The sequence below is a fragment of the Macrobrachium rosenbergii genome, chromosome 6, assembly GCF_040412425.1.
Source record: "Macrobrachium rosenbergii isolate ZJJX-2024 chromosome 6, ASM4041242v1, whole genome shotgun sequence".
In the NCBI taxonomy this organism is placed as follows: domain Eukaryota; kingdom Metazoa; phylum Arthropoda; class Malacostraca; order Decapoda; family Palaemonidae; genus Macrobrachium; species Macrobrachium rosenbergii.
In genome coordinates this window covers 22371254-22391647 of record NC_089746.1, presented here as the reverse complement: position 1 = coordinate 22391647, position 20394 = coordinate 22371254, and the positions used below count along the sequence as shown (strand labels likewise).

The 20394-nt window shown below is 36.2% G+C and overlaps 1 protein-coding gene across 1 annotated transcript in view; it reads left to right on the top strand.

The window, feature by feature from the left end:
* The first annotated feature begins 2845 nt into the window (after positions 1 to 2845).
* Positions 2846 to 20394, top strand: part of LOC136839310 (nuclear pore complex protein DDB_G0274915-like) — a 546148-nt gene continuing 528599 nt past the window's right edge. Inside the window, exon 1 of the mRNA XM_067105181.1 lies at positions 2846 to 4749. Coding sequence (XP_066961282.1) covers positions 3553 to 4749 — 1197 coding nt within the window. The 5' untranslated portion in view covers positions 2846 to 3552. The remainder of the gene's footprint in view (positions 4750 to 20394) is intronic.

The window sequence follows — 20394 nt, the reverse complement described above, 5'->3', positions numbered from 1 at the left end:
GATAGAGTGTGATAGCTTATTTAAAAGCAAATTATAGTAATTGCACAAAGAATGCAGTATGATTGTTTGTGTTAATTTATTGCCAGACGTGAAACGATTCTCGTAAGTTTCTAACTTCTAATTGTGAAAGATTTTTAAAATTCGTTAATGGCCTGTCAAGTCTGTGGATTTAAAAGATTTTAGGGATATAATTCCTGGAAATACGTGGTTGAATTATAATATATATATATATATATATATATATATATATATATATATATATATATATATATATATATATATATATATGTCTGTGTGTGTCGTTGTGTGTATATATACGCGCGTAATTCCGTCTGTGCTAGTACTCATTCTAGAAATAGTCTTTGCACCTGTATTGAGAATCAGATATCGAAATTATTCTTGTAACATTACATCTGCCCCAACGTAATTTTTAAGACAGTAACTGGAGGTGAGATTGAAATTAGATTGTATCTATCTGTTACGTATCTGACCCTTAGTGAAAACTAATCATTAATTCATTATGGTCTATATGGAAAAACTTTCTGAGGGAATACGAATGTGTTTCAAAGTGCTGTTTCGAAGTATTTTCATCTTAGTACATTTATGTTTATCTAAAAACATGCAGTAAGAGTAGTACTTATGAGAGAGAGAGAGAGAGAGAGAGAGAGAGAGAGAGAGAGAGAGAGAGAGAGAGAGAGAGAGAGAGAGAGAGAGAGGTTTTAATAAGACTCAATGAACTCTACTTGATGAAATGTGATTGTTAGTTTAGCCCTGAAGGTGTGTATGCTTGTGAGTGGTGAACGCGAGCGAGCTTATGTATGTTTGTGTGCAGCTAAGTGTGTTTTGGAAGATCTCGTTCATCTCCACTATTTCTACAGTAGTATGAGTCTTTTAACTAGATAAAAAAATTTTTACAACCTAGTCTTCAGTATTAAGAAAAAAATGCGGATTCTAATGTTACCGTATGAATATATTCACAGGTCAAGGTTGCTTATATTCTCTGTAAGGTGATAGTCACCATTTACTTTTGAGTTCAAATTTTGAAGTTAACTTTACAAAATGTAGCAACGTTAGTGACATACAGTGTTGCCATCCAGATTATTTGTAGAAAACGGCGGAACAGTTTGGCTGTTAGGAGGTCAAACCTTTAGTTTGCAATGAGATAATGACTGATTTTCTTATGTTTGATAGTGTTTAGGAAGTCTCTCTCTCTCTCTCTCTCTCTCTCTCTCTCTCTCTCTCTCTCTCTCTCTGCTAACTGTTATAAAATTTAATTTTCCTCCCTCTTGACTGATTTTCTTTTGTTTGAAAATGTTTAGGAAGTTTCTCTCTCTCTCTCTCTCTCTCTCTCTCTCTCTCTCTCTCTCTCTCTCTCTCTCTCTCTCTCTCTCTCTCTCTGCTAACTGTTATAAAATGTAATTTTCCTCCTCTCTTGACTAACGGATAGAAATTTCCCACTCTCGTACCCACAATAATTTTACTGTAGAGAGCGTATAAATGAAAGTTAACCTTCATTATGTTCCCCTTCGTAAATACTAAATATTAAAAAAAATACAAGGGTGTTTTTGTGCACATGGTTTAGGCAAATTCATTACTGTAAGGCCAACGGAAAGAGAGCGAGTTCTAACCCTTACTTACAGAGCCGTATTAAATCTGTAATTGTTATTGCTTAGTTGGCGGTTTGAGTAGTTTGTACACAATATTGTGACTGATTACGTTCTAAGGTAATAGGGTGTAGGATAATACCATTAATAGGTAGCCTAGCATTCGCTAAGTTACTGATGGCTTTCTAAATGAACTTAGTGTTGAATAAAAGTAATGATAAAACGCTTAGCTGAGACTGTAAAGTTAGCTGTAAATATTTAAATGAGATTAGAAATTATGCTGCTCTAGCCTCATTAATTTGCTCTCAACCTTATTACAAGTAGTAATAAAACAACAGTATTTTCATGATGAGAAATGAGTAGGCTTTTGAAAGTTCTGTGTATAGGTTTGAAAATATCCACATACCAAGATTATTGTGGATTTTGTACTTCGTAAGTAACATTAATGATGCTGGTAAAGATGTCGTTGAAGACCAGAACATCGATCGTGATAATTAGTCCTTTTACTGAGATAATGACGGTGTTATTGTTGGTGATTATTATTACCCCCGTCTAGTATAATCTTCAACACAAAGCCAATCTCCTCTCTGACCTGAACGTTTCGGGAAAGAGGTTCCTAGTCGTTTCTGGCGTTCACGGAGAAGGGGTCACGAGTTGCTTTTTGAGTAGAAAGAAGGTACTAGTGACCTAAATACGTCCCAGGACTCATTCTTCTGTACCCTCTTCCCCCCATCCCCACCCCATCTCCATCCCTTCCTCCCTCTAGACAGACAACAAATTCACTCAAGATTTATGAATGAGTGTCTGTTTAAAGTGATTGTTTCAGTGAGTGTGGCTGTGAGTGAGTATTTGTTATACCGTGAATGCGTCTTTTGTGTTCCTTTCTTCCCTGTTTAGGTTTTTTACTTACTCATATTTTTATTTGTATGTACGTGTGTGTTTGTGTATGTGTGTGTGTGTGTGAATATGTGACAGTGATGGTATGAACGGGTTTGGTTGGTTGCTTGGTCGGGTGGGTGAGTGAGTGTAGATGTGTTGGATAGGTGACCTGTGTGGGGAGAGGAGAGGAATCATTTGGGGCCATCGCGTAGGGAGAGGGGAAATGGAGGGGGAGGAGGGGACGGGTGAGGATGGAAGGGGAAGGAAGGGGAAGAAGAGTAGTAGAGGGGAGGAGTGTGCGCATGGGTTGGTGAGAGAAATATTGATTGGTCGAAGCAACGGGGTGGTGTAGAAGCAGCCTCAGTATGATTCAGGCAATGAGTAGGGAGAGACAGTAGCTGCTCCCGGGCGTGTCTCAGCACCGCCTCTACATCCATCACCACCACATCCACCACCACCACCACATCCAACACTTTTTTTTCTCTTCTTTCTCTATCTTCTCTTCCTCTCGCTCTCTCCTCCTGTCTCTCTGCTGTCTCTTGATTTCCTTCGTCCGCGCTCTCATTCACTGTCTGTCAGTCAGTCCTTCACAACCGACTTCGCACACCCACGCTCTCCCACACACCCTATTCACAAACACCACGAGAGAAACATCATTATTATACTGTTATCATCGTCTCCTTCCACCCACTTGCCAGCTGTATCGCCAGGACTATTGCTTACTACCCACTCGCACGCCCGTACGCCCGCACGCCCGCAAAGGCTTTACGGCGGCGGCAGGTTGCTCGCCATCACGCCCGCGGCGGTTTGTAGTGATTCTTCCCCCGGAGGTGCCCGGAGATTGCTCTCCCTGCTGGGAACCCTGAAGGTAAAAGAGTGCAACCGAGTTCCCCAAAGGTAGCCTTCGGAGGGGGCCCTGAAGGCAGCGCGCCCACAGTGATTCCTTGGGCCACCAAAGCCGCCCATGACCCGCTGCTTTGGTGGGCGGACCTCGTCCCCCTGCCCCACGGCCCCCCGCCGCCCACTCCCCCTGTAACTATGCGCTCTGGATCAGAGACGGGCCGGGGTTATGGTGTGTCGGCATTGTCCGAAGACCCCCCGGCGAACTGCCCCTCTCGCCTTCCTTCTTCTGCCGCTGGTGGCCTCACTCCTGATGGCCCGTGCCCTCTCCACCAGGGTAACGACTGCCACTAACAACAGCAACAACAACAGCAGTTACAACAACAGTTACAACAGCAGTAGCAGTAACCTCCATATTTTCCAAAGTTATCATCATCATCAAACTAATCTCGATCTGGGACACACTGAGGAGAGCAGCAGTAGCAGCAGTTTCAAAACCAAAAACAAGAGCGAATTACAAAAATTCCAAAGCCTTTTCCAAAGTTATCCTACGGGTGCCCATAGAAGTAGCAGCAGCAGCAGCAGCAGCAGCAGCATCACCACCAGAAATAGTAGTGCCATCAAGAACCTTCTTCAACACCAACACTTTCAGAGCTTCCCAGTCACCACTCTTACAACCACCACCACCACCACCACCACCACAACCACAGCAGCAACAGCCACAAGCACGCCAATAGGAACACACACGCCTTTAGCACAACAAGTAAAACCTTCATTAATCCACACCAATAAAACTTCCGATAAGCCTCCAGCAGCCACAACCACCACCACCACCACGTACAGACGCTTCCTTGATATAACGGCTTACGCAGTAAAAAGTGGTCGCCTAACGAAACGAAAGGGGAAGCGAGAGGAGGAAGAACAGGAGGAGGAGGAGGAGGAGGAGAAAAAGAAGAAGGAGAAGGAGAAGGAGGTGGAGGAGGAGAAGGAAAGAGAGAAAAAGAAACAGGAGAGAATGATCCTCAAGTTGCAACAGTGCCAAAAGGTGCCCCTCGTCTTTGACGAGAGGACTGTCCCCAGTGAAACTCCTGTCGAAAAGTGCCAAACCTGTGACTCAATGTCGAATTGCCCCGGTTCGAGTAGCCATCCCTCTTGCCCGCGTCTGCCGGACTTCCTTTGCACAAATTTTACGGAGGATCTGTTGCGCCGGAGCCTAACCTACTGCCCCCACTTGACACTAGAGTCTGTCATGTGCGAGGTACAGGTCCAACATCTCAGGGGCACCGAGTCCTGCAGGAGAACTGCTCGACACTTGATGGAAAGGGATGAGATGGTAGGCCGTCTCGTATATCAGCATTCGGATATGATCATGAAGTACAACTGTGAATATAACTACTCCGTTACACAGAACTGCGATGCATGCAAGGTAAGTAAGCCTACGCCGGGTACCTTCAGAGCAGAGGATATAAGCACTCAAATCGTGAACAAACAGAACAAAAATCTACGAAAATGTAGCAAGCGAAATTGGTATCTGCAGGAAACTTGGGGACAAATTTCACACACCAAATCACATTATAAGGATGCTTTATCATACCATGATGGTTCTTTTAGGAAAAAATCATACACGTATCATTACACTCAGGGAGACCCATGTACATTCTCTACTCGGAATAAATATCTATAAATTTCTTATTTACTTATTTGCTTACAGTAGAAAATGGCAGGATGGTAATTGAATGAATGGGATGAAAATCTAAAGTCAAACTGAAAGGAATAGCGGGAAAGGGGTAACAGAAAGCAGTTTATTATAATAAAAAGTTAAATAGCCGAAATAATCAACATCTAATCTGATTGTGTTCTTGTTTCCGTAAATATCTCATCGTAAGTCTAATGTTTCCTTAAAAGTCAAAATCATGCTGAAATTTCCTAAAAAGTAAAAAAAAAAAAATAAAGAAACCGCCAAATTATTTTTGCTGCCTCATCGAGGACAGGTCTCACGACTGTGGAAGATGTTTTTGTCGGAAGGAAAGAAAGTAATAAAGTGCTCTCTCTCTCTCTCTCTCTCTCTCTCTCTCTCTCTCTCTCTCTCTCTCTCTCTCTCTCAGAGGTTTTCGTTTATCAACTTGCATGATATTTTGAAATTCCGATTTTCGAAATTCTTAAAGGTGTATGAGACAGTGAGAGATAAAAGTATTTAATCAGGGAAGAAAAAGTAGGTCAGTCTCTCTCTCTCTCTCTCTCTCTCTCTCTCTCTCTCTCTCTCTCTCTCTCTCTCTCTCTCTCACACACACACGCACACACACACTGTATCATTCACCTTCGACCATGTTTCGAGAATGCCCGTAGCGAAGCTTCGAAACCGGGTTGTCCGAATATGTGTGTTCATTCACGGCTTCGCTAAGGACATGTCCTCGATATAATGCCATGGGCTCTGGCATTCGTTAACGAACACGTACTTGAACAAACTCTATTTCCGATTTTTCCTTCTTGTTCTGTAATGTCTTAGAATATTTCACCTGCACCTCTCTCTCTCTCTCTCTCTCTCTCTCTCTCTCTCTCTCTCTCTCTCTCTCTCTCTCTTGTTTCTTTCAGCCCTCCTCCTTCTCTCTCTCTCTCTCTCTCTCTCTCTCTCTCTCTCTCTCTCTCTCTCTCTCTCTCTCTCTCTACTTGTTTGCTCCACGAGAGGTCGGTTCGTGGATAGTTCGTGCTGGTGGTTCGAAGAATGGCTTCGTTTTCACCTCCCTGACTCTGGCCACAGCCGCCGCCATCTTTCTCGCTCCCTTTTAAAGACAAACTACTCAGCCGGCTTTGATTCTGTTGACATGCCTATTATCATCCATTGGTTTTGGGGATGCCCATTTTTTGTATTTATTCATCTTGCAATTCTTCCATTGTGGCTAAGTTCTCTGTCCAAAGAATAGGATTCATCTGTTGCCTCTCGGAAAAATATGCATGAACGGGGATGAGATATTGGTATCTTAAGAATTTATTTTTTATATTTATTTATATATACATCTATTTTTCTTTGGAGGTTTTCAAGTTGTTCATTTAATGTAATCATATATATGATTTACATCATTAGTTCTTGGAAGGCTTTCTAGTTGTCCTTTTACCATAATCCCGTAAATTACTTACACTTTTTTTTTATGGCTTTCACGTTGTTCGATTACTATCATCATATAACTGTGGACAGCAATAAATAGGGAATATTTTTTTCTGTAGAATGTTATTTCATTTAATTTTTTTTTGTTTGGACACATTTATTTGTTATCAGGTATTGGCTCGGACACTTCTGTATACTATAGGTAATATACAAATGTAATTGTGGTTAAAAATCTACTAGAATCATTTTTTTTTAAATTTGAGCACAATACTTTCCGTATTGAATCAAATGTTTTGAAGTACCACCGCATATCCTATTAGGATTCAAAGGGAATTATGTAGATTTTACGACATTGTGCGTCTAGACATTGAGTAGTTAAGCCATAAGCAATTTTTATGATAATTCGGTTCTCGCTAGAGGTAAAGGGTGTTGCAGAATTGTGTTGTATGTCAATGGGAAATATTTTATTATATAACTTTTATGATGTAAATTAAACATTACTTCAAAGGTGTTAATTGATGAAATTTTTGAACTGTGAATTACCTAAAGAATTTCAGTTGGAAAATGAACTGATAGAAACATAAAGAAGTGTTGTGAAAGTGAGCGAAATAAAAATACGAAAGTGAAGAAAGTATATACCAAGCCAAACTTGACTGAGGAAGCTCCAGTCTAAAAGTGACGGTTTCATGTGGAGGTAACGAAATATCATTACAAACGGAAAGGGGAATTTCATGACTAAAAATAAAAGAAGGCACTGACTAAATATTAAAAAAAAAGTGGATGAAAACACTGGAAAAATTTTTGTTAACGAACGAAGTGTGAATTAGGTGAAGCAACTCGTCAGGTAGAGAGTGAATAAGACTGTTTAAATAGTGGTTGTGAATCGTTAGTAGAAAGTAAACCAATGATATTAATTCATTAAAGATATCGGAAGGTAAACGACGTGATTGAGGAAATGCAAGAATAGAAAGTGGACGTAATATCGCAAACAAAATGGCTGGGTGAATGATCAACAAGATGACTGGTAAATTTTACATCCAAAGTAATCGTTTTGATAAGGAAATAAGTTGGAAAATAATTGTGATTCGGGAATTTTGTGACGTAAAATAAAAATAGATTTAAAAGCCAAAAATATAACCTTTGAATACCGAGTTAAAGCAGAATCAAGAACAGTGATCATATAAACCAGTGAGGTGTAAATGGATTATTCCTTGTTAGAACTGCATTAATATAATTTTTAGTGAACTGGTTATTTGAAACATCTACGAGTGAACTGGAACTGTATGATTGGAGGTACTAGTGCGGGGAGTAAAATTCTTCAGTGTATTGAACATTTGAATATCGGGCTAATTGAAAATGTTACCAATATATTACTGTATGTTTTATCAAGCAAATGATAAGAAAATTACGTGCTAGTTGCAAGAATCTGAAATTCGTGGATACGAACGCGTCTTTAGTCTTTATTCGTAATTTTATCTGGACTGATATATCCGGACTTTTAAAACAATTAAAACAAAATTTTGGGTCCTCTGCAGTTTTATTAACGAAGAAACTTTTCATTACCACCATATTCACATTTTGTGAAAATCTTACCAAGATCCTTTTGCTTTCCGTAATTGTTGCAGAAAGAAACTTTCAGACTTGAGAAAGCTGTGAAAACGATGTCGTTGAATACTAGTGTTTGATAGAGAAGTTCCGCAATTTGAAAGGTATTGCTTGTATAGATAAAAAATAATATAAACAGTAAGTGTGGCTCCATTTGACAAAATATTACAAAAGGCGAAATTCCACTTGTTTAAAGAGAAAAGAAAAGAGGTTTATTTCGGTTTGACCTGGATTTTTTCCTCATCACTGATGAACGACGTGATTGAAGAAATGCGAGAACAGAAAGTGGACGGATTGAAGAAATGCGAGAACAGAAAGTGGACGTAATATCGCAAACAAAATGGCTGGGTGAAAGATCAACAAGATGACTGGTAAATTTTACTTCCAAAATAATAATTTTGATAAGAAAATAAGTTAGAAAATAAATGTATTTCAGGAGTTTTTTGACGTAATATAAACAAATGATTTGAAAGCCCAGACATGTAACTTTTAGATAATGAGTTAAAGCAGAATAAAACGCTATGATCTTCATAAATCAAGAGATGTCAATAGATTATTACTTGCTAGAATTGTAGCAATGAATCCAGGTGGTCTAGATTTTTTGTTTATCACCAAATAGCACAAAAGAGGAGAATGTTGCAATGTGCGGTATAGACTGAAAAGAGTATCAGTTTGTCCTGTTTTGTATTTAATATTTTTTTTTATTTACACACAAACTGTATGAAACTGAGATGTGTATAATTTTTTATCACTCGTTTTACCTCGCAAATAAGTTTTAAACTACGGAAGCCTGTAAAATGGGATTAGTTTGTCAGGAGAAAAATATTATTGCTCTTAATGTTCCTCTCGATGATTTTATTAGATTGTAAACTCAGCAGATTCAAGTATAGTTGAATTTGCCTTGGTGTGGTTCTGCAGACGTTCATTTCAGTCTAGGTTAGGTTGACAACAATAATTTGTTACTACATAATCGGAGTAATTTTTATATCCTTTTCAATGGACGCGTTTGTTTTTTAATTGTATTTCCCAAGAAATAACTGGGTATATTTTCGTAAAAACTATTTGCTGATTATGTAAAATACAGGTTGCAAATGAAAACACGGAAGTGGACTCAAAAATACTCTACCTAGTAGAATTAGGATGTAGGAGAAAGGGCAGATACACTGAGTACCGTGCATATAACTTGGCAGACTGTATGTACGTTTTCCAAATGATTATATATATATATATATATATATATATATATATATATATATATATATATATATATATATTATATATATTTATATAAATTATATATATATATATATTTTATATATGTGTGTGCGTGTTAGTCTGTCGTCCTATAACGATTTTGTATGCAAAGTAACTCAAAGATAGCAATCTTTTGTCACATAATTATATTCTGATAAGTTCACATGTAGTTCGGTAAATAATTAATTCTTTAAAACCAGCGTACGCAAGCATAATGCTGCGTACAACATACAGCAAGTGATAACGTCAAGTGAATTTGCTTATATATATTTGTTTTGTAAATATTTTGGTAACTGGTTGGGAATTACAATTCAGTTTGATAAAAGCTGTGCAGAAAGATAACGCATTCCGACTGCTGAAGATGTATGAAAAGTTTATAAAGCTGTCTTTGTAGCCATGTGAATTGTGCACGATTGGTAGAGAGCATGACTATGAACTGTCGGGGTTTGTGTGTGTGTGTGCGTGTGTGTGTGTGTGTGTGTGTGTGTGAGAGAGAGAGAGAAATCAAGCACATGATGGGACCAGGCAATCGTTTTTTTTAATTTTATTTTGTCCCTGAGGTTCAGATACCAAGTACATTATATGGCTTCGACGGTCATTTTTCGAATAACTCTTTCAATTACATACCAGAAACTAATGTGAAGCCGTGCGTATATTAATTAAGAAAGCCTTAAAAAAATGACAATTCATTATTTACCATTTTCATGTATTTCTACACGTAAGGATTTTGTATTAAAGTTGTAGTGTCGTTTATTCACAGATGTAGGGTGTATTAACGGAAGTGCGATGAAATATTAATGCATGCCGCACTTGGCACCTTTAGGATACATTGATGCATATCTAAGGTTACCTTAAGAATACATTGGTGAATGAAAACCTGTAAATATGAATACACACACATGAATTTCGGCCTTATATTTAAAGATACGTAAATACCTTAAACTAGTGCTTTAATGATACATTCAGATTTTTTTTTTCAACATGGATACTCTAATGCATCCAGCTGGTGCCTAAAGATAGAGTGATACATATTTAATTGACCTTTGCAGGTCTAGATATGCATCAGGATATTTGGGTAAATTTAGACAAAGTTGTGAATGTTATTTAGCATCTTAGTTATAATAATAATAATAATAATAATAATAATAATAATAATAATAATAATAATAATAATAATAATAATAATAATAATGGGAATAACATCAAACACATAGATGAGACAGGATACAAATATCAGGGAATAATGGATATAAAACACCAAGAGATGAAGGACACGACCAGGAAAGAATATATGCAGAGACTTAAGGCGATACTCAAGTCAAAACTCAACGCCGGAAACATGACGAAAACTATAAACACATGAGCAGTACCAGTAATCAGATACAGAGCAGGAGTACTAGAGTGGACGAAGGCTGAACTCCGCAGCATGGACCAGACAGCTAGAAAACACATGACAGTACACAAAGCACTACACGCAAGAGCAAATACAGACAGACTGTACATAACACGAAAGGAAGTGGGGAGAGGGCTGTTAAGCATAGAGGACTGCGTCAATATCGAGAGCAGGGCACTGGGGCAATATCTGAAAACCAGTGAAGACGAGTGGCTAAGGAGTGCATGGAAAGAAGGACTGATAAAAGTAGACGAAAACCCAGAAATATACAGAGACAGGAGAATGAAAAACAGAACAGAGGAATGGCACAATAAACCAATGCACGGACAGCACATGAGACAGACAAAAGAACTGGCCAACGATGAAACATGGCAATGGGTGCAGAGGGGAGAACTCAAGAAGGAAACAGAAGGAATGCTAACATGGGTACAAGATCAGGCCCTAAGAACCAGATATGTCCAAAGAACAATAGATGGAAATAACATCTCGCCCATATGCAGGAAGTGCAATATGAAAGACGAGACCATAAACCACATAGCAAGCGAATGTCCGTCGCTTGCACAGAATCAGTACAAAAAGAGTCATGATTCAGTAGCAAAAGCCCTCCACTGGAGCCTGTGCAAAAAACACCAGCCAGCTTGCAGTAATAAGTGGTACGAACACCAGCCTGAGGGAGTGATAGAAAACGATCAGGCAAAGATCCTCTGGGACTATGGTATCAGAACAGACAGGGTGATACGTGCCAGTAGACCAGACGTGACGTTGATTGACAAAGTCAAGAAGAAAGTATCACTCATTGATGTCGCAATACCATGAGACACCAGAGTAGATGAGAAAGAAAAAGAAAAAATGGATAAGTATCAAGACCTGAAAATCGAAATAAGAAGGATATGGAATATGCCTGTGGAAATTGTACCCATTATCATTGGAACACTAGGCACGATCCCAAGATCCCTGAAAAGGAATCTGAAAAAGTAGATGCCGAAGTAGCTCCAGGACTCATGCAGAAAAGTGTGCTACTAGAAACAGCGCACATGGTGAGAAAAGTGATGGACTCGTAACGAGGCAGGATGCAACCCGGAACCCCACACTATAAAAACCACCCAATCGAATAGGATGACGGTGATAGACCCCCCCCTCCAAAAAAAAAAAAAAAAATAATAATATAAAGCTAAAAGGTCATGATGCTGACTGACTGAGTTGGGGAACAGACGTTTAGGGATTCTGTCATACTTATATCTATCCCTGGTCAGGGACAAGGGACCTTTTGAGACGTTATGTCTAGTGATTCGGCGTAAATAGTAACTAAGTTTGATTTTGCACGCGAAAACTCACAACACACGCATTCATATGTGCACTAACACATTCATACTATATATATATATATATATATATATATATATATATATATATATATATATATATATATATATATATATATATATATATATATATATAGATATATAATCAAAGGGGCATCCAGGAAAAGGCAGTACGTATATTAGGGCAACAGTTTATTTTGCCGACGGCGTTTCGCAATACCTCATTGCATCTTCAACGCTGCAATTTACAAAATAAAATAGTTTAAAATTCACAATAAGGACGGACATAACCTAGCTAAACTGAGGTAAAAAAGAAACTAAAACGCCTGAAAAAGAAAGACGGTGAGTAATAGTTGGCAAAATCAACTGTTTCTCTAATATACCTACTGCCTTTTCTTGGATGCCCCTTAAGTAGCTACTATGAAGCTTACAGCTATATATATATATATATATATATATATATATATATATATATATATATATATATATATATATATATATATATATATATATATATATATATATACACATACACACACACACATATATAAAGCGCGTGTGTGTGTGTGTGTGTGTGTGTGTAGAGAGAGAGAGAGAGAGAGAGAGAGAGAGAGAGGAGAAAACAAATCGCTACTGTGGCCGAATCCATTGGAGGTGATTCACATACGAAGAGCCTTAGGCTAAAATTGCTACATGGCAAAGGAACGCCGCAACATATGTCAAATCCTGATTCAATGCTATTGGTGTTATTACTGCTGTTTTTGTTAATGATGTTCATCCGTTGTCCCATTTACAGCAGCGAAATGACTTGTTTATTTGAAGTTACATGAGATCGGCCTCGTAGCTTTGAATTTTAGAATTTTTGGAATTTTGCTTGTACCATATTCGTGTTTACTTTCAGAGCGAGTGCTTTTTACTATTGTCCTAAATTAAGATTAACTCCATTTTTTCAAGTTATGGCAGTACATGTGGCATTCTAATTTCTCACGAGACTTCTGTTTATTTGCTTTAATTTGTATAAAACATAATAATCTTTATTATTAACTCATTGGTTTTTTTCAGTAAAGATGTATTGTTGAGCCGAGTAAAGATTCTCGCAAAACATGAATAAACATTGATTTAATTATTTTAAAAGCTTGTTTTGAAGTTCTATATCTGTTCATTTTGTTTTAACGAAAATAAGTTCTGAATTAGTTTTGAAGAGGGTGAGCCTTTTAGTAGCTTTGTGTCTCGAGTCTGCTGAATTTATAATTATTGTCCTTCATGTCCATACACTCATGGCATGGAGCTCTGCAAATTTCCCTTTAACTAATAATAATAATAATAATAATAATAATAATAAATGAGATATGTTTGAGATGTAGTTTTCATCAGTGAAATCTGTTTAAAATCAAGTTTTCATAAAATGAATATGCTCCAAATCTAGTTTTAATGAATAATAAGTGTTTTAAATCCATTGTACACGAATGTGATGTATAATAAATCCAGCTTTCATGAATGAAATAGTTCTTATGCAGTTTTCGTAAAATATTTTTCCCAGACATATACTTCTAATAACAGGTAGCTCATTGAAGATCAAATTCAACGAGATATATATATGTATATATATATATATACTCGTATATATACTGTATGTATGTATATATATATGTATGTGTATATATGTATGTATATATACATACATACATACATACATTCAGATACACCTTTTTAAAACAATTTGCAATTAAAATATCGCCCTAAGACCCAACCTTAGCGTAATGTGGGTCTTACAAAACAGTTTTCATGCAGTATTTCCCTTACTGAATGGCTCTTTCAAGATTTCGTGTAAGATATTGTAGCTCCTTTAAAACCAGTTTTATGTAGTGCAGATCTAGAATAAGTTTGCATGTAACATAGCTTATGGTCCATAAGATATGATAAAATTGATATCTTCAAAATCGATTAATTATAAAATATGTCTCCCAAAGAACTTTCAACTTAATATATCTATAATGAATATTTCCTTCTAAGATGACTCTTGATGGAAAGTGTTTGGAAACTAGTTTTTATGAAAAATAGCTATTTCAAACCAACATTCCAGCACTAGTTCTTAGATTGTATTTTTTCATGTCATGCACTTCTTAAAATCTTTTTGGTTTTAATATGAAATTTACAAAAGCAATTTTCAAGAAATATTGATCATCCGAACCAATTTTTATAAAAGAAAAAAAATTATTGTGGCGTGCCTACTCCGAACCCTGTTTATATATAGTTGAACCATTAAAAAACCGTTTTTTTTTTTTTGCTCAGATTTTCCAAAATCACCTTTCCTGAAATAAAGACGTTTCTCTCAATCTCAAATAACCATTAGTTTTCTGAATTGAAATATCCTTTTATGTCGTTTCTACAGTTGTTCTTCTCATGGAGTAAATGTTATTCAAAGATAGACTCAGCTTACCTAAGACTTTTTCATCCGCTTTTCTTGCTGTCAAAGCCGCTTGTAGTATAATTTACTTCCATACCAGTGTTCACGTAAATTTTGGTATTACGAAACCAAGTTTAAGTAAATAAAATTACCCCCTTTCTTGTAGCACGTCTTCAGAATTGAGTTTACGAAAATTTGATATTAAAATAACTGATTTTTGTTATACGTTCCCAAAACCATGTAAGTTTATCCGGAACTTAATTTTTCTAATTAAGATGTAATCAGTTGTTGTACTTCAGAAACAATTGTCAACTTTCTGATGATCAGTCATTAAACCTTACAGAATTGTGATTGGATGCTCCTAATTTTTTAAAATATTACTTTGTCGTTTAAATTCCGTTAGTAATGACAATGATAACCTGGGAATTAACATTAATATGCCATTTTAGTCTTGGTAATGAAGAAATTATCTTTTGCTGTATACAAAAATATATTTCTTTTCACCTTATGTTTGGTGATAGGAACTGTTTCATATATTTATTATGTTTTGTGAATCGATATCTCCCTATGAGTTTATGGAACTCCGTTTTAGTATAATTTTCTCGTGAGTTTTAAATATGAATTTTGCGAGAGAGCTTGTTAGGCTCTTACTATGAAACCTAGTTCTTTTGAGCGAGCAGTTGTTTGTGAAGTTGAAATGAGATTAAGTTATTTCCTGTCATTGTTACTTGTTATTTTCTCAATTTATCCCCTTATCGAGCCTTTTTCCGATGTATTATCACAGTTTTTAAATCATATCTCGCATTTTTCGTATTTATTCCCATTCTCTAATGAACGCAACATTTCCGTATGCGTTAGGGATCTCTCAAGCCGAGAGAAGTTAGTAACAGATGTTCATAAGATATCTGTCTCTTTTGAGAATTGCACTGCATAGAAATAACAGTGGTCTTTCTATTTCTGTTTCTGTCTGTGTGTCTGTCTCGGACCATTTCCGAAGACAGAGGTGTAGGAAGTCAAGATATTCTAAACCCAAATAGTAGAACGTTTTTCAGCATCTTTTTCCAATTTTGTTCCGGTACACCGAGGCTCCAGCGGAACCCATTTCCAGCTGTTGCTCCTTAGAATATCCCCTTAAGCGACGTATGTTGTCGCGTGGAGCAAAAAAAAAAAAAAAAAAATCTTGGCCCGCTTGCAAAGCCTTTGCAATTTCAACCAACGATTTCTTTTGTGACGCTGAGCGTCGCTTGCTATTGCCAGGACATAAGTCTTGGCTATGGGGTTATGGAGGAATCGGAAAGAGACATTTTATTCATATTGCGTGTATATATATATATATATATATATATATATATATATATATACATAATACATAGACTATATATATATATATATATATATATATATATATATATATATATATATATATATATATATATATATATATATATATATATATATATATATGTGTGTGTGTGTGTGTGTGTGTGTGTGTGTGTGTGTATATATCCTTAATTTTTATGCACAGCCGATGCACTAACATGTCATAACATCAAGTTATTTCATTCACTTCCGACACCTACATTTCGCTACATTGACAAATTTTTTTCATCAATCATTCAGCTTAAGAATTTCACTATTGATATGTAGTGTTCTCTTTTATTAAAAGTGTCTTTAAATAAGGTATGTCTTTTTGTTATCGTGTGTTTTGTGTGCATTTTTTGTACATTAGATCATTAATTTTTAGGTGTTCTGAATTATTAAGGTTTTATTATCTTAGTACCTGCACTTGGCTACATTAACAAGTCTTTAATATTTGCTTACTTTCTCAGATGGTTTAACGTCTTGTAAAGAAAAAAAAAGTGATTCAGAATTCGTTATAATTATATTTTATTTCATTATTATTAGTAATATATACCATGAATGATGGCTTTGATAATGATAGTGATTATATCAGTACTATTATTGTCAGTAGCATTACTACTATGTCCACAAGTACTACTGCTGCTACTAATAAGAGGGTAGGCTGTAAACTAACGTTAAAATTGGTTCTTTAAGTGGTATTTTATTATTTTTGTGAAAAAAACACTGAAAAGCATGTCTGCTGACATCATGGCAGTCTAAATGGAATAAAAATATATATATGCTCGGAGTAGCAATCTAACCATCTATCTCTCTTTGTGAACGTATAATTAGTATTATTTCCGTGTATAAACAGAAAAACACACGCTGTACAGGCAGCATCCTTCTGGCTAGTCAGACTCACTTCAAAAGGAACTGATTTGACTTGTTTATTCTTATCAAGTTATGACAGAGCATTGAGGGAGATAAATAGTCAGTAGCGGGAGAGGGACAGGGACAGATCAACGTACTTTCATGAAAGAAAAAACGGAAGAGAGAAGAAACAGTTTTATCTGCGGGTGTAGTCGTCTGTGATTACATTTAAGCCCGAGACGCGTCCATTAAAGGGTTTCCATTAAAGAATGCTTTGAAATTAGCCCTGATTGGTTGTACTGTATGGTTCACGAAAATCGTTCCATGCGGCAACTACATCCCGGGAAAGGTTTATTGATAATACAAATGGCAGCATAATGACAGTCGCTATTCGTCATTTGTCATCGGCAGTGAATTCAGTTTCCATAAATGTGCTGCGTCGTATGATTTTGACAATGACTGTATGGGTGCCACGTAACGCATTTCACTGTGACATTTTGAAATGCCTCCAGTGACCTATTTTTCCCCCTTTTTTGCAGTACTTCGTTGCTTTACATTGAACTTTATTTTTATGGGACTGTATGGTAGTGTTTGACTGAATGAAAACTATCGAACTGTGTTAACAAAGCAAACTCTGTGGTTTTTTTTACCCCAGAATTCATGAGGCCATCAGTGGTATTTTTAAGTAATACTATTAGTTATGTTCCCGTTTGCACTATAAACGGATTTGTTATAACATACTCTTTTTGTGGAGTTGGATTATTTTTTCCATACAGATACACACACACGTGTGTATAGTATATATATCTCTCTATATAAAAAGGATGTATGTGTGTGTGCGTGTGTGTTCCAGCATTACTCCGAAACACAATGAGCAAATTCGAACAAAAATAGTATACTATCAGGAAAAGAATACTGTGAGGATGAGACATCACTAGCACCAAAGGGGTTGGGTCTGGGAAGGGGTGACATGTAAAAATAACCAAAAACGACAGATATTAGTTTTTAACCCATAAGTTTTCAAGGTCGCTGAGATGAATAGTGACACTCCTGACGCCCTTTAAGTCCAAGTTCAGCTCTGATAGGAAGGGGGCAGTGGTTGAGAATGGATGGGAAGGTGGTGACGTAAAAATAACCAAAAACCACAGATATTAGTATCTAATCCATAGTTTGCAAGGTCGATTAGGTGAATAGTGACACTCCCGATGCCTTCATGTCCAGTTCAGCCCCAATAGGAGGGGTGGGGGTGGGAAGGGACTGACATTTAAAAATAACCGAAAATGACAGATATTAGTGTCTAATCCATAGTCTTGAAGGTCTCTGAGATGAATAGTGACACTCCCGATGTCCTTCAAGCCCAAGTTCAGCCCCAATAGGAAGGGAGGATGAGAAGGTGTGGGAAGGTGGTGACATGTAAAAATAACCAAAAACGACAGATAATTAATGTCTAATTCATAGTTTTGAGGTCGCTGAGATGAATGTTGACACTCCCAATGCCCTATAAGTCTAAGTTCAGCTCCGATAAGGGAGGAGGGTGAGAGGGGGTGAAAAATAAAATGTCAGAAATGACAGATAGTGTCTAATCCACACACACACACACATATATATATATATATATATATATATATATATATATATATATATATATATATATATATATATATATATATATATATATACACAGTATATCTCACAGGCATATGGACAGCAGATTCGATATCAGCTTATAACTCTCTTGACTGCTCAGTGGTCTAAATCACTGTCTATCGTTGCTTGCAAATCAGCTATCGGTTCGAATCCTCCTCCCCTGGACGGAGCATTTATCAATTATAATTCCCTTTGGATGTAAGTTATTTCCAAGACTTAGTGAAGTTGGTATTTAACGATGTTTGCGGCTTAATATTCATGAATATAAAAGATGTTACGGTGAAGTGACAAAAGTTCATATATATATATATATATATATATATATATATATATATATATATATATATATATATATATATATGTGTGTGTGTGTGTGTGTGTATATATATATATATATATATATATATATATATATATATATGTATATATACATGTATGATGTTTGTGTATTTTTTACGTTTACCCGAGTATGAGAAATTCACATGCATTTCAAGTTTTGAAAACTATTATTTAAAAAGAACTCTGCAGATTGCACGTAGCTTTCGATTTTCCCCCATGGAAAAATCTCATGTAGCTTCTTGTAAGAGGAAGGAGAAATGCGGCCCCAGTGAAAATTTCAAGAGCGTAATATAATTGTTGGAAGTGTTTGAACAGTCTATATCTCAGACTTGAAATCAGGAAACAACTAGATTTTAGATATTACCCCCACACTAGATTTTTACTCATATTTCCAAAAGTAATTCATTAGAATAGCTTCAAAACATACGATTATGTTAGATTTTACTGATCTTTATAAGCATCAAGCGTTTTAATTGCCCAAGCAATAGTTAAAAAATTAGAAGCAAAGTAAAGTAAAGGGTATGAAAAATAATCTGTAAGATTTTCTATAGATTGTATATGTCGATGTTGTCTTGTGCTTTAATCAAACGCGAAACGCAGCAGCTGTGAGACTTAAAAGACTAATTGAGGAGTGTTATAGCTGAAGGAGGAAGAGGCTGTAGCCAAGGAAAACCATGATTTTATGGAACACCCAATTTCGTACTACACTTTCACGACATGATTCGCTGTGCGTTGGTTGCCCTAATGATTCTGAGAAACTGGCAATAGTAGGCGTTCCTTTCGACCATAGGTTTTATTTAACCTATGCTCTCCGAAACCGGTATTGTGCTCAAAACTTCCTACATCTACAGAGATTAGGATGCTGATCCTGTACTCTTCAGATTTGTGATCACAACCCCGTATATTTATCTTTGTGTACACTTCAGTCTTCTGTTCATGAACCTCTATTTTAGCACGTTATATTAGTACGTTTTACTACTGAGTGGTCTTGATGTTACCCACTGCCCAGTAGCAGAGATTTTTCTTTCCCTTCATTGAAACAGTGGAATATATACTAATCAGTTTTGTGAATCTGTACTCCCATAGGTTAACATGAGAAACATTAAAGAATTGCCTTTTATGTTGTCTTTAATTTTATCTCTTTAGTTAAGTACCGATATGCTTGTTTCTGTTTCATTATTTCATTCAAACGTTATCATGTAACTCATCTGCGTTGAATGGTTTTGTCTTCTCTTGCACCGTTTTTTTTCTCTCACACATTTCTTTATGTCTGCGGAAGCCTGCCGATGTTGATGATCTACTCCCATTAAAGTGATTGCGTATAATAATAATAATAATAATAATAATAATAATAATAATAATAATAATAATAATAATAATAATAATAATAATAATAATAATAATTATTATTATATAATAATAATAATAACTCTTAGTGCTATAAGATTAATGGTAATTGCTACTTCTGTATTCCTGAATGTTTTTTTCTTCATGTGATAAGCCGAAGAAGCTTAATAAGTTAAACACGTCATGGGTGAAAATATACAAATTAAGTTTTTTGCTATAGCGGAGAGTTCCGTGTATTTCAGTAGTTCACACACTGATCTGCTGACAGATGTTTCTCAGGAGGAAGGTACTTTGATTTTTATTTTTAAGCATCAGGCCCTTTGGTATTTTATTTAATCATGCCCTCCAAAAAGTTTCTAGGGAAAATTTTACTCTTATTTTGTATACAAATTGAGTCATACAAGATTGATCATATAGTAATTGCATAGAAATGTACTTCAAAC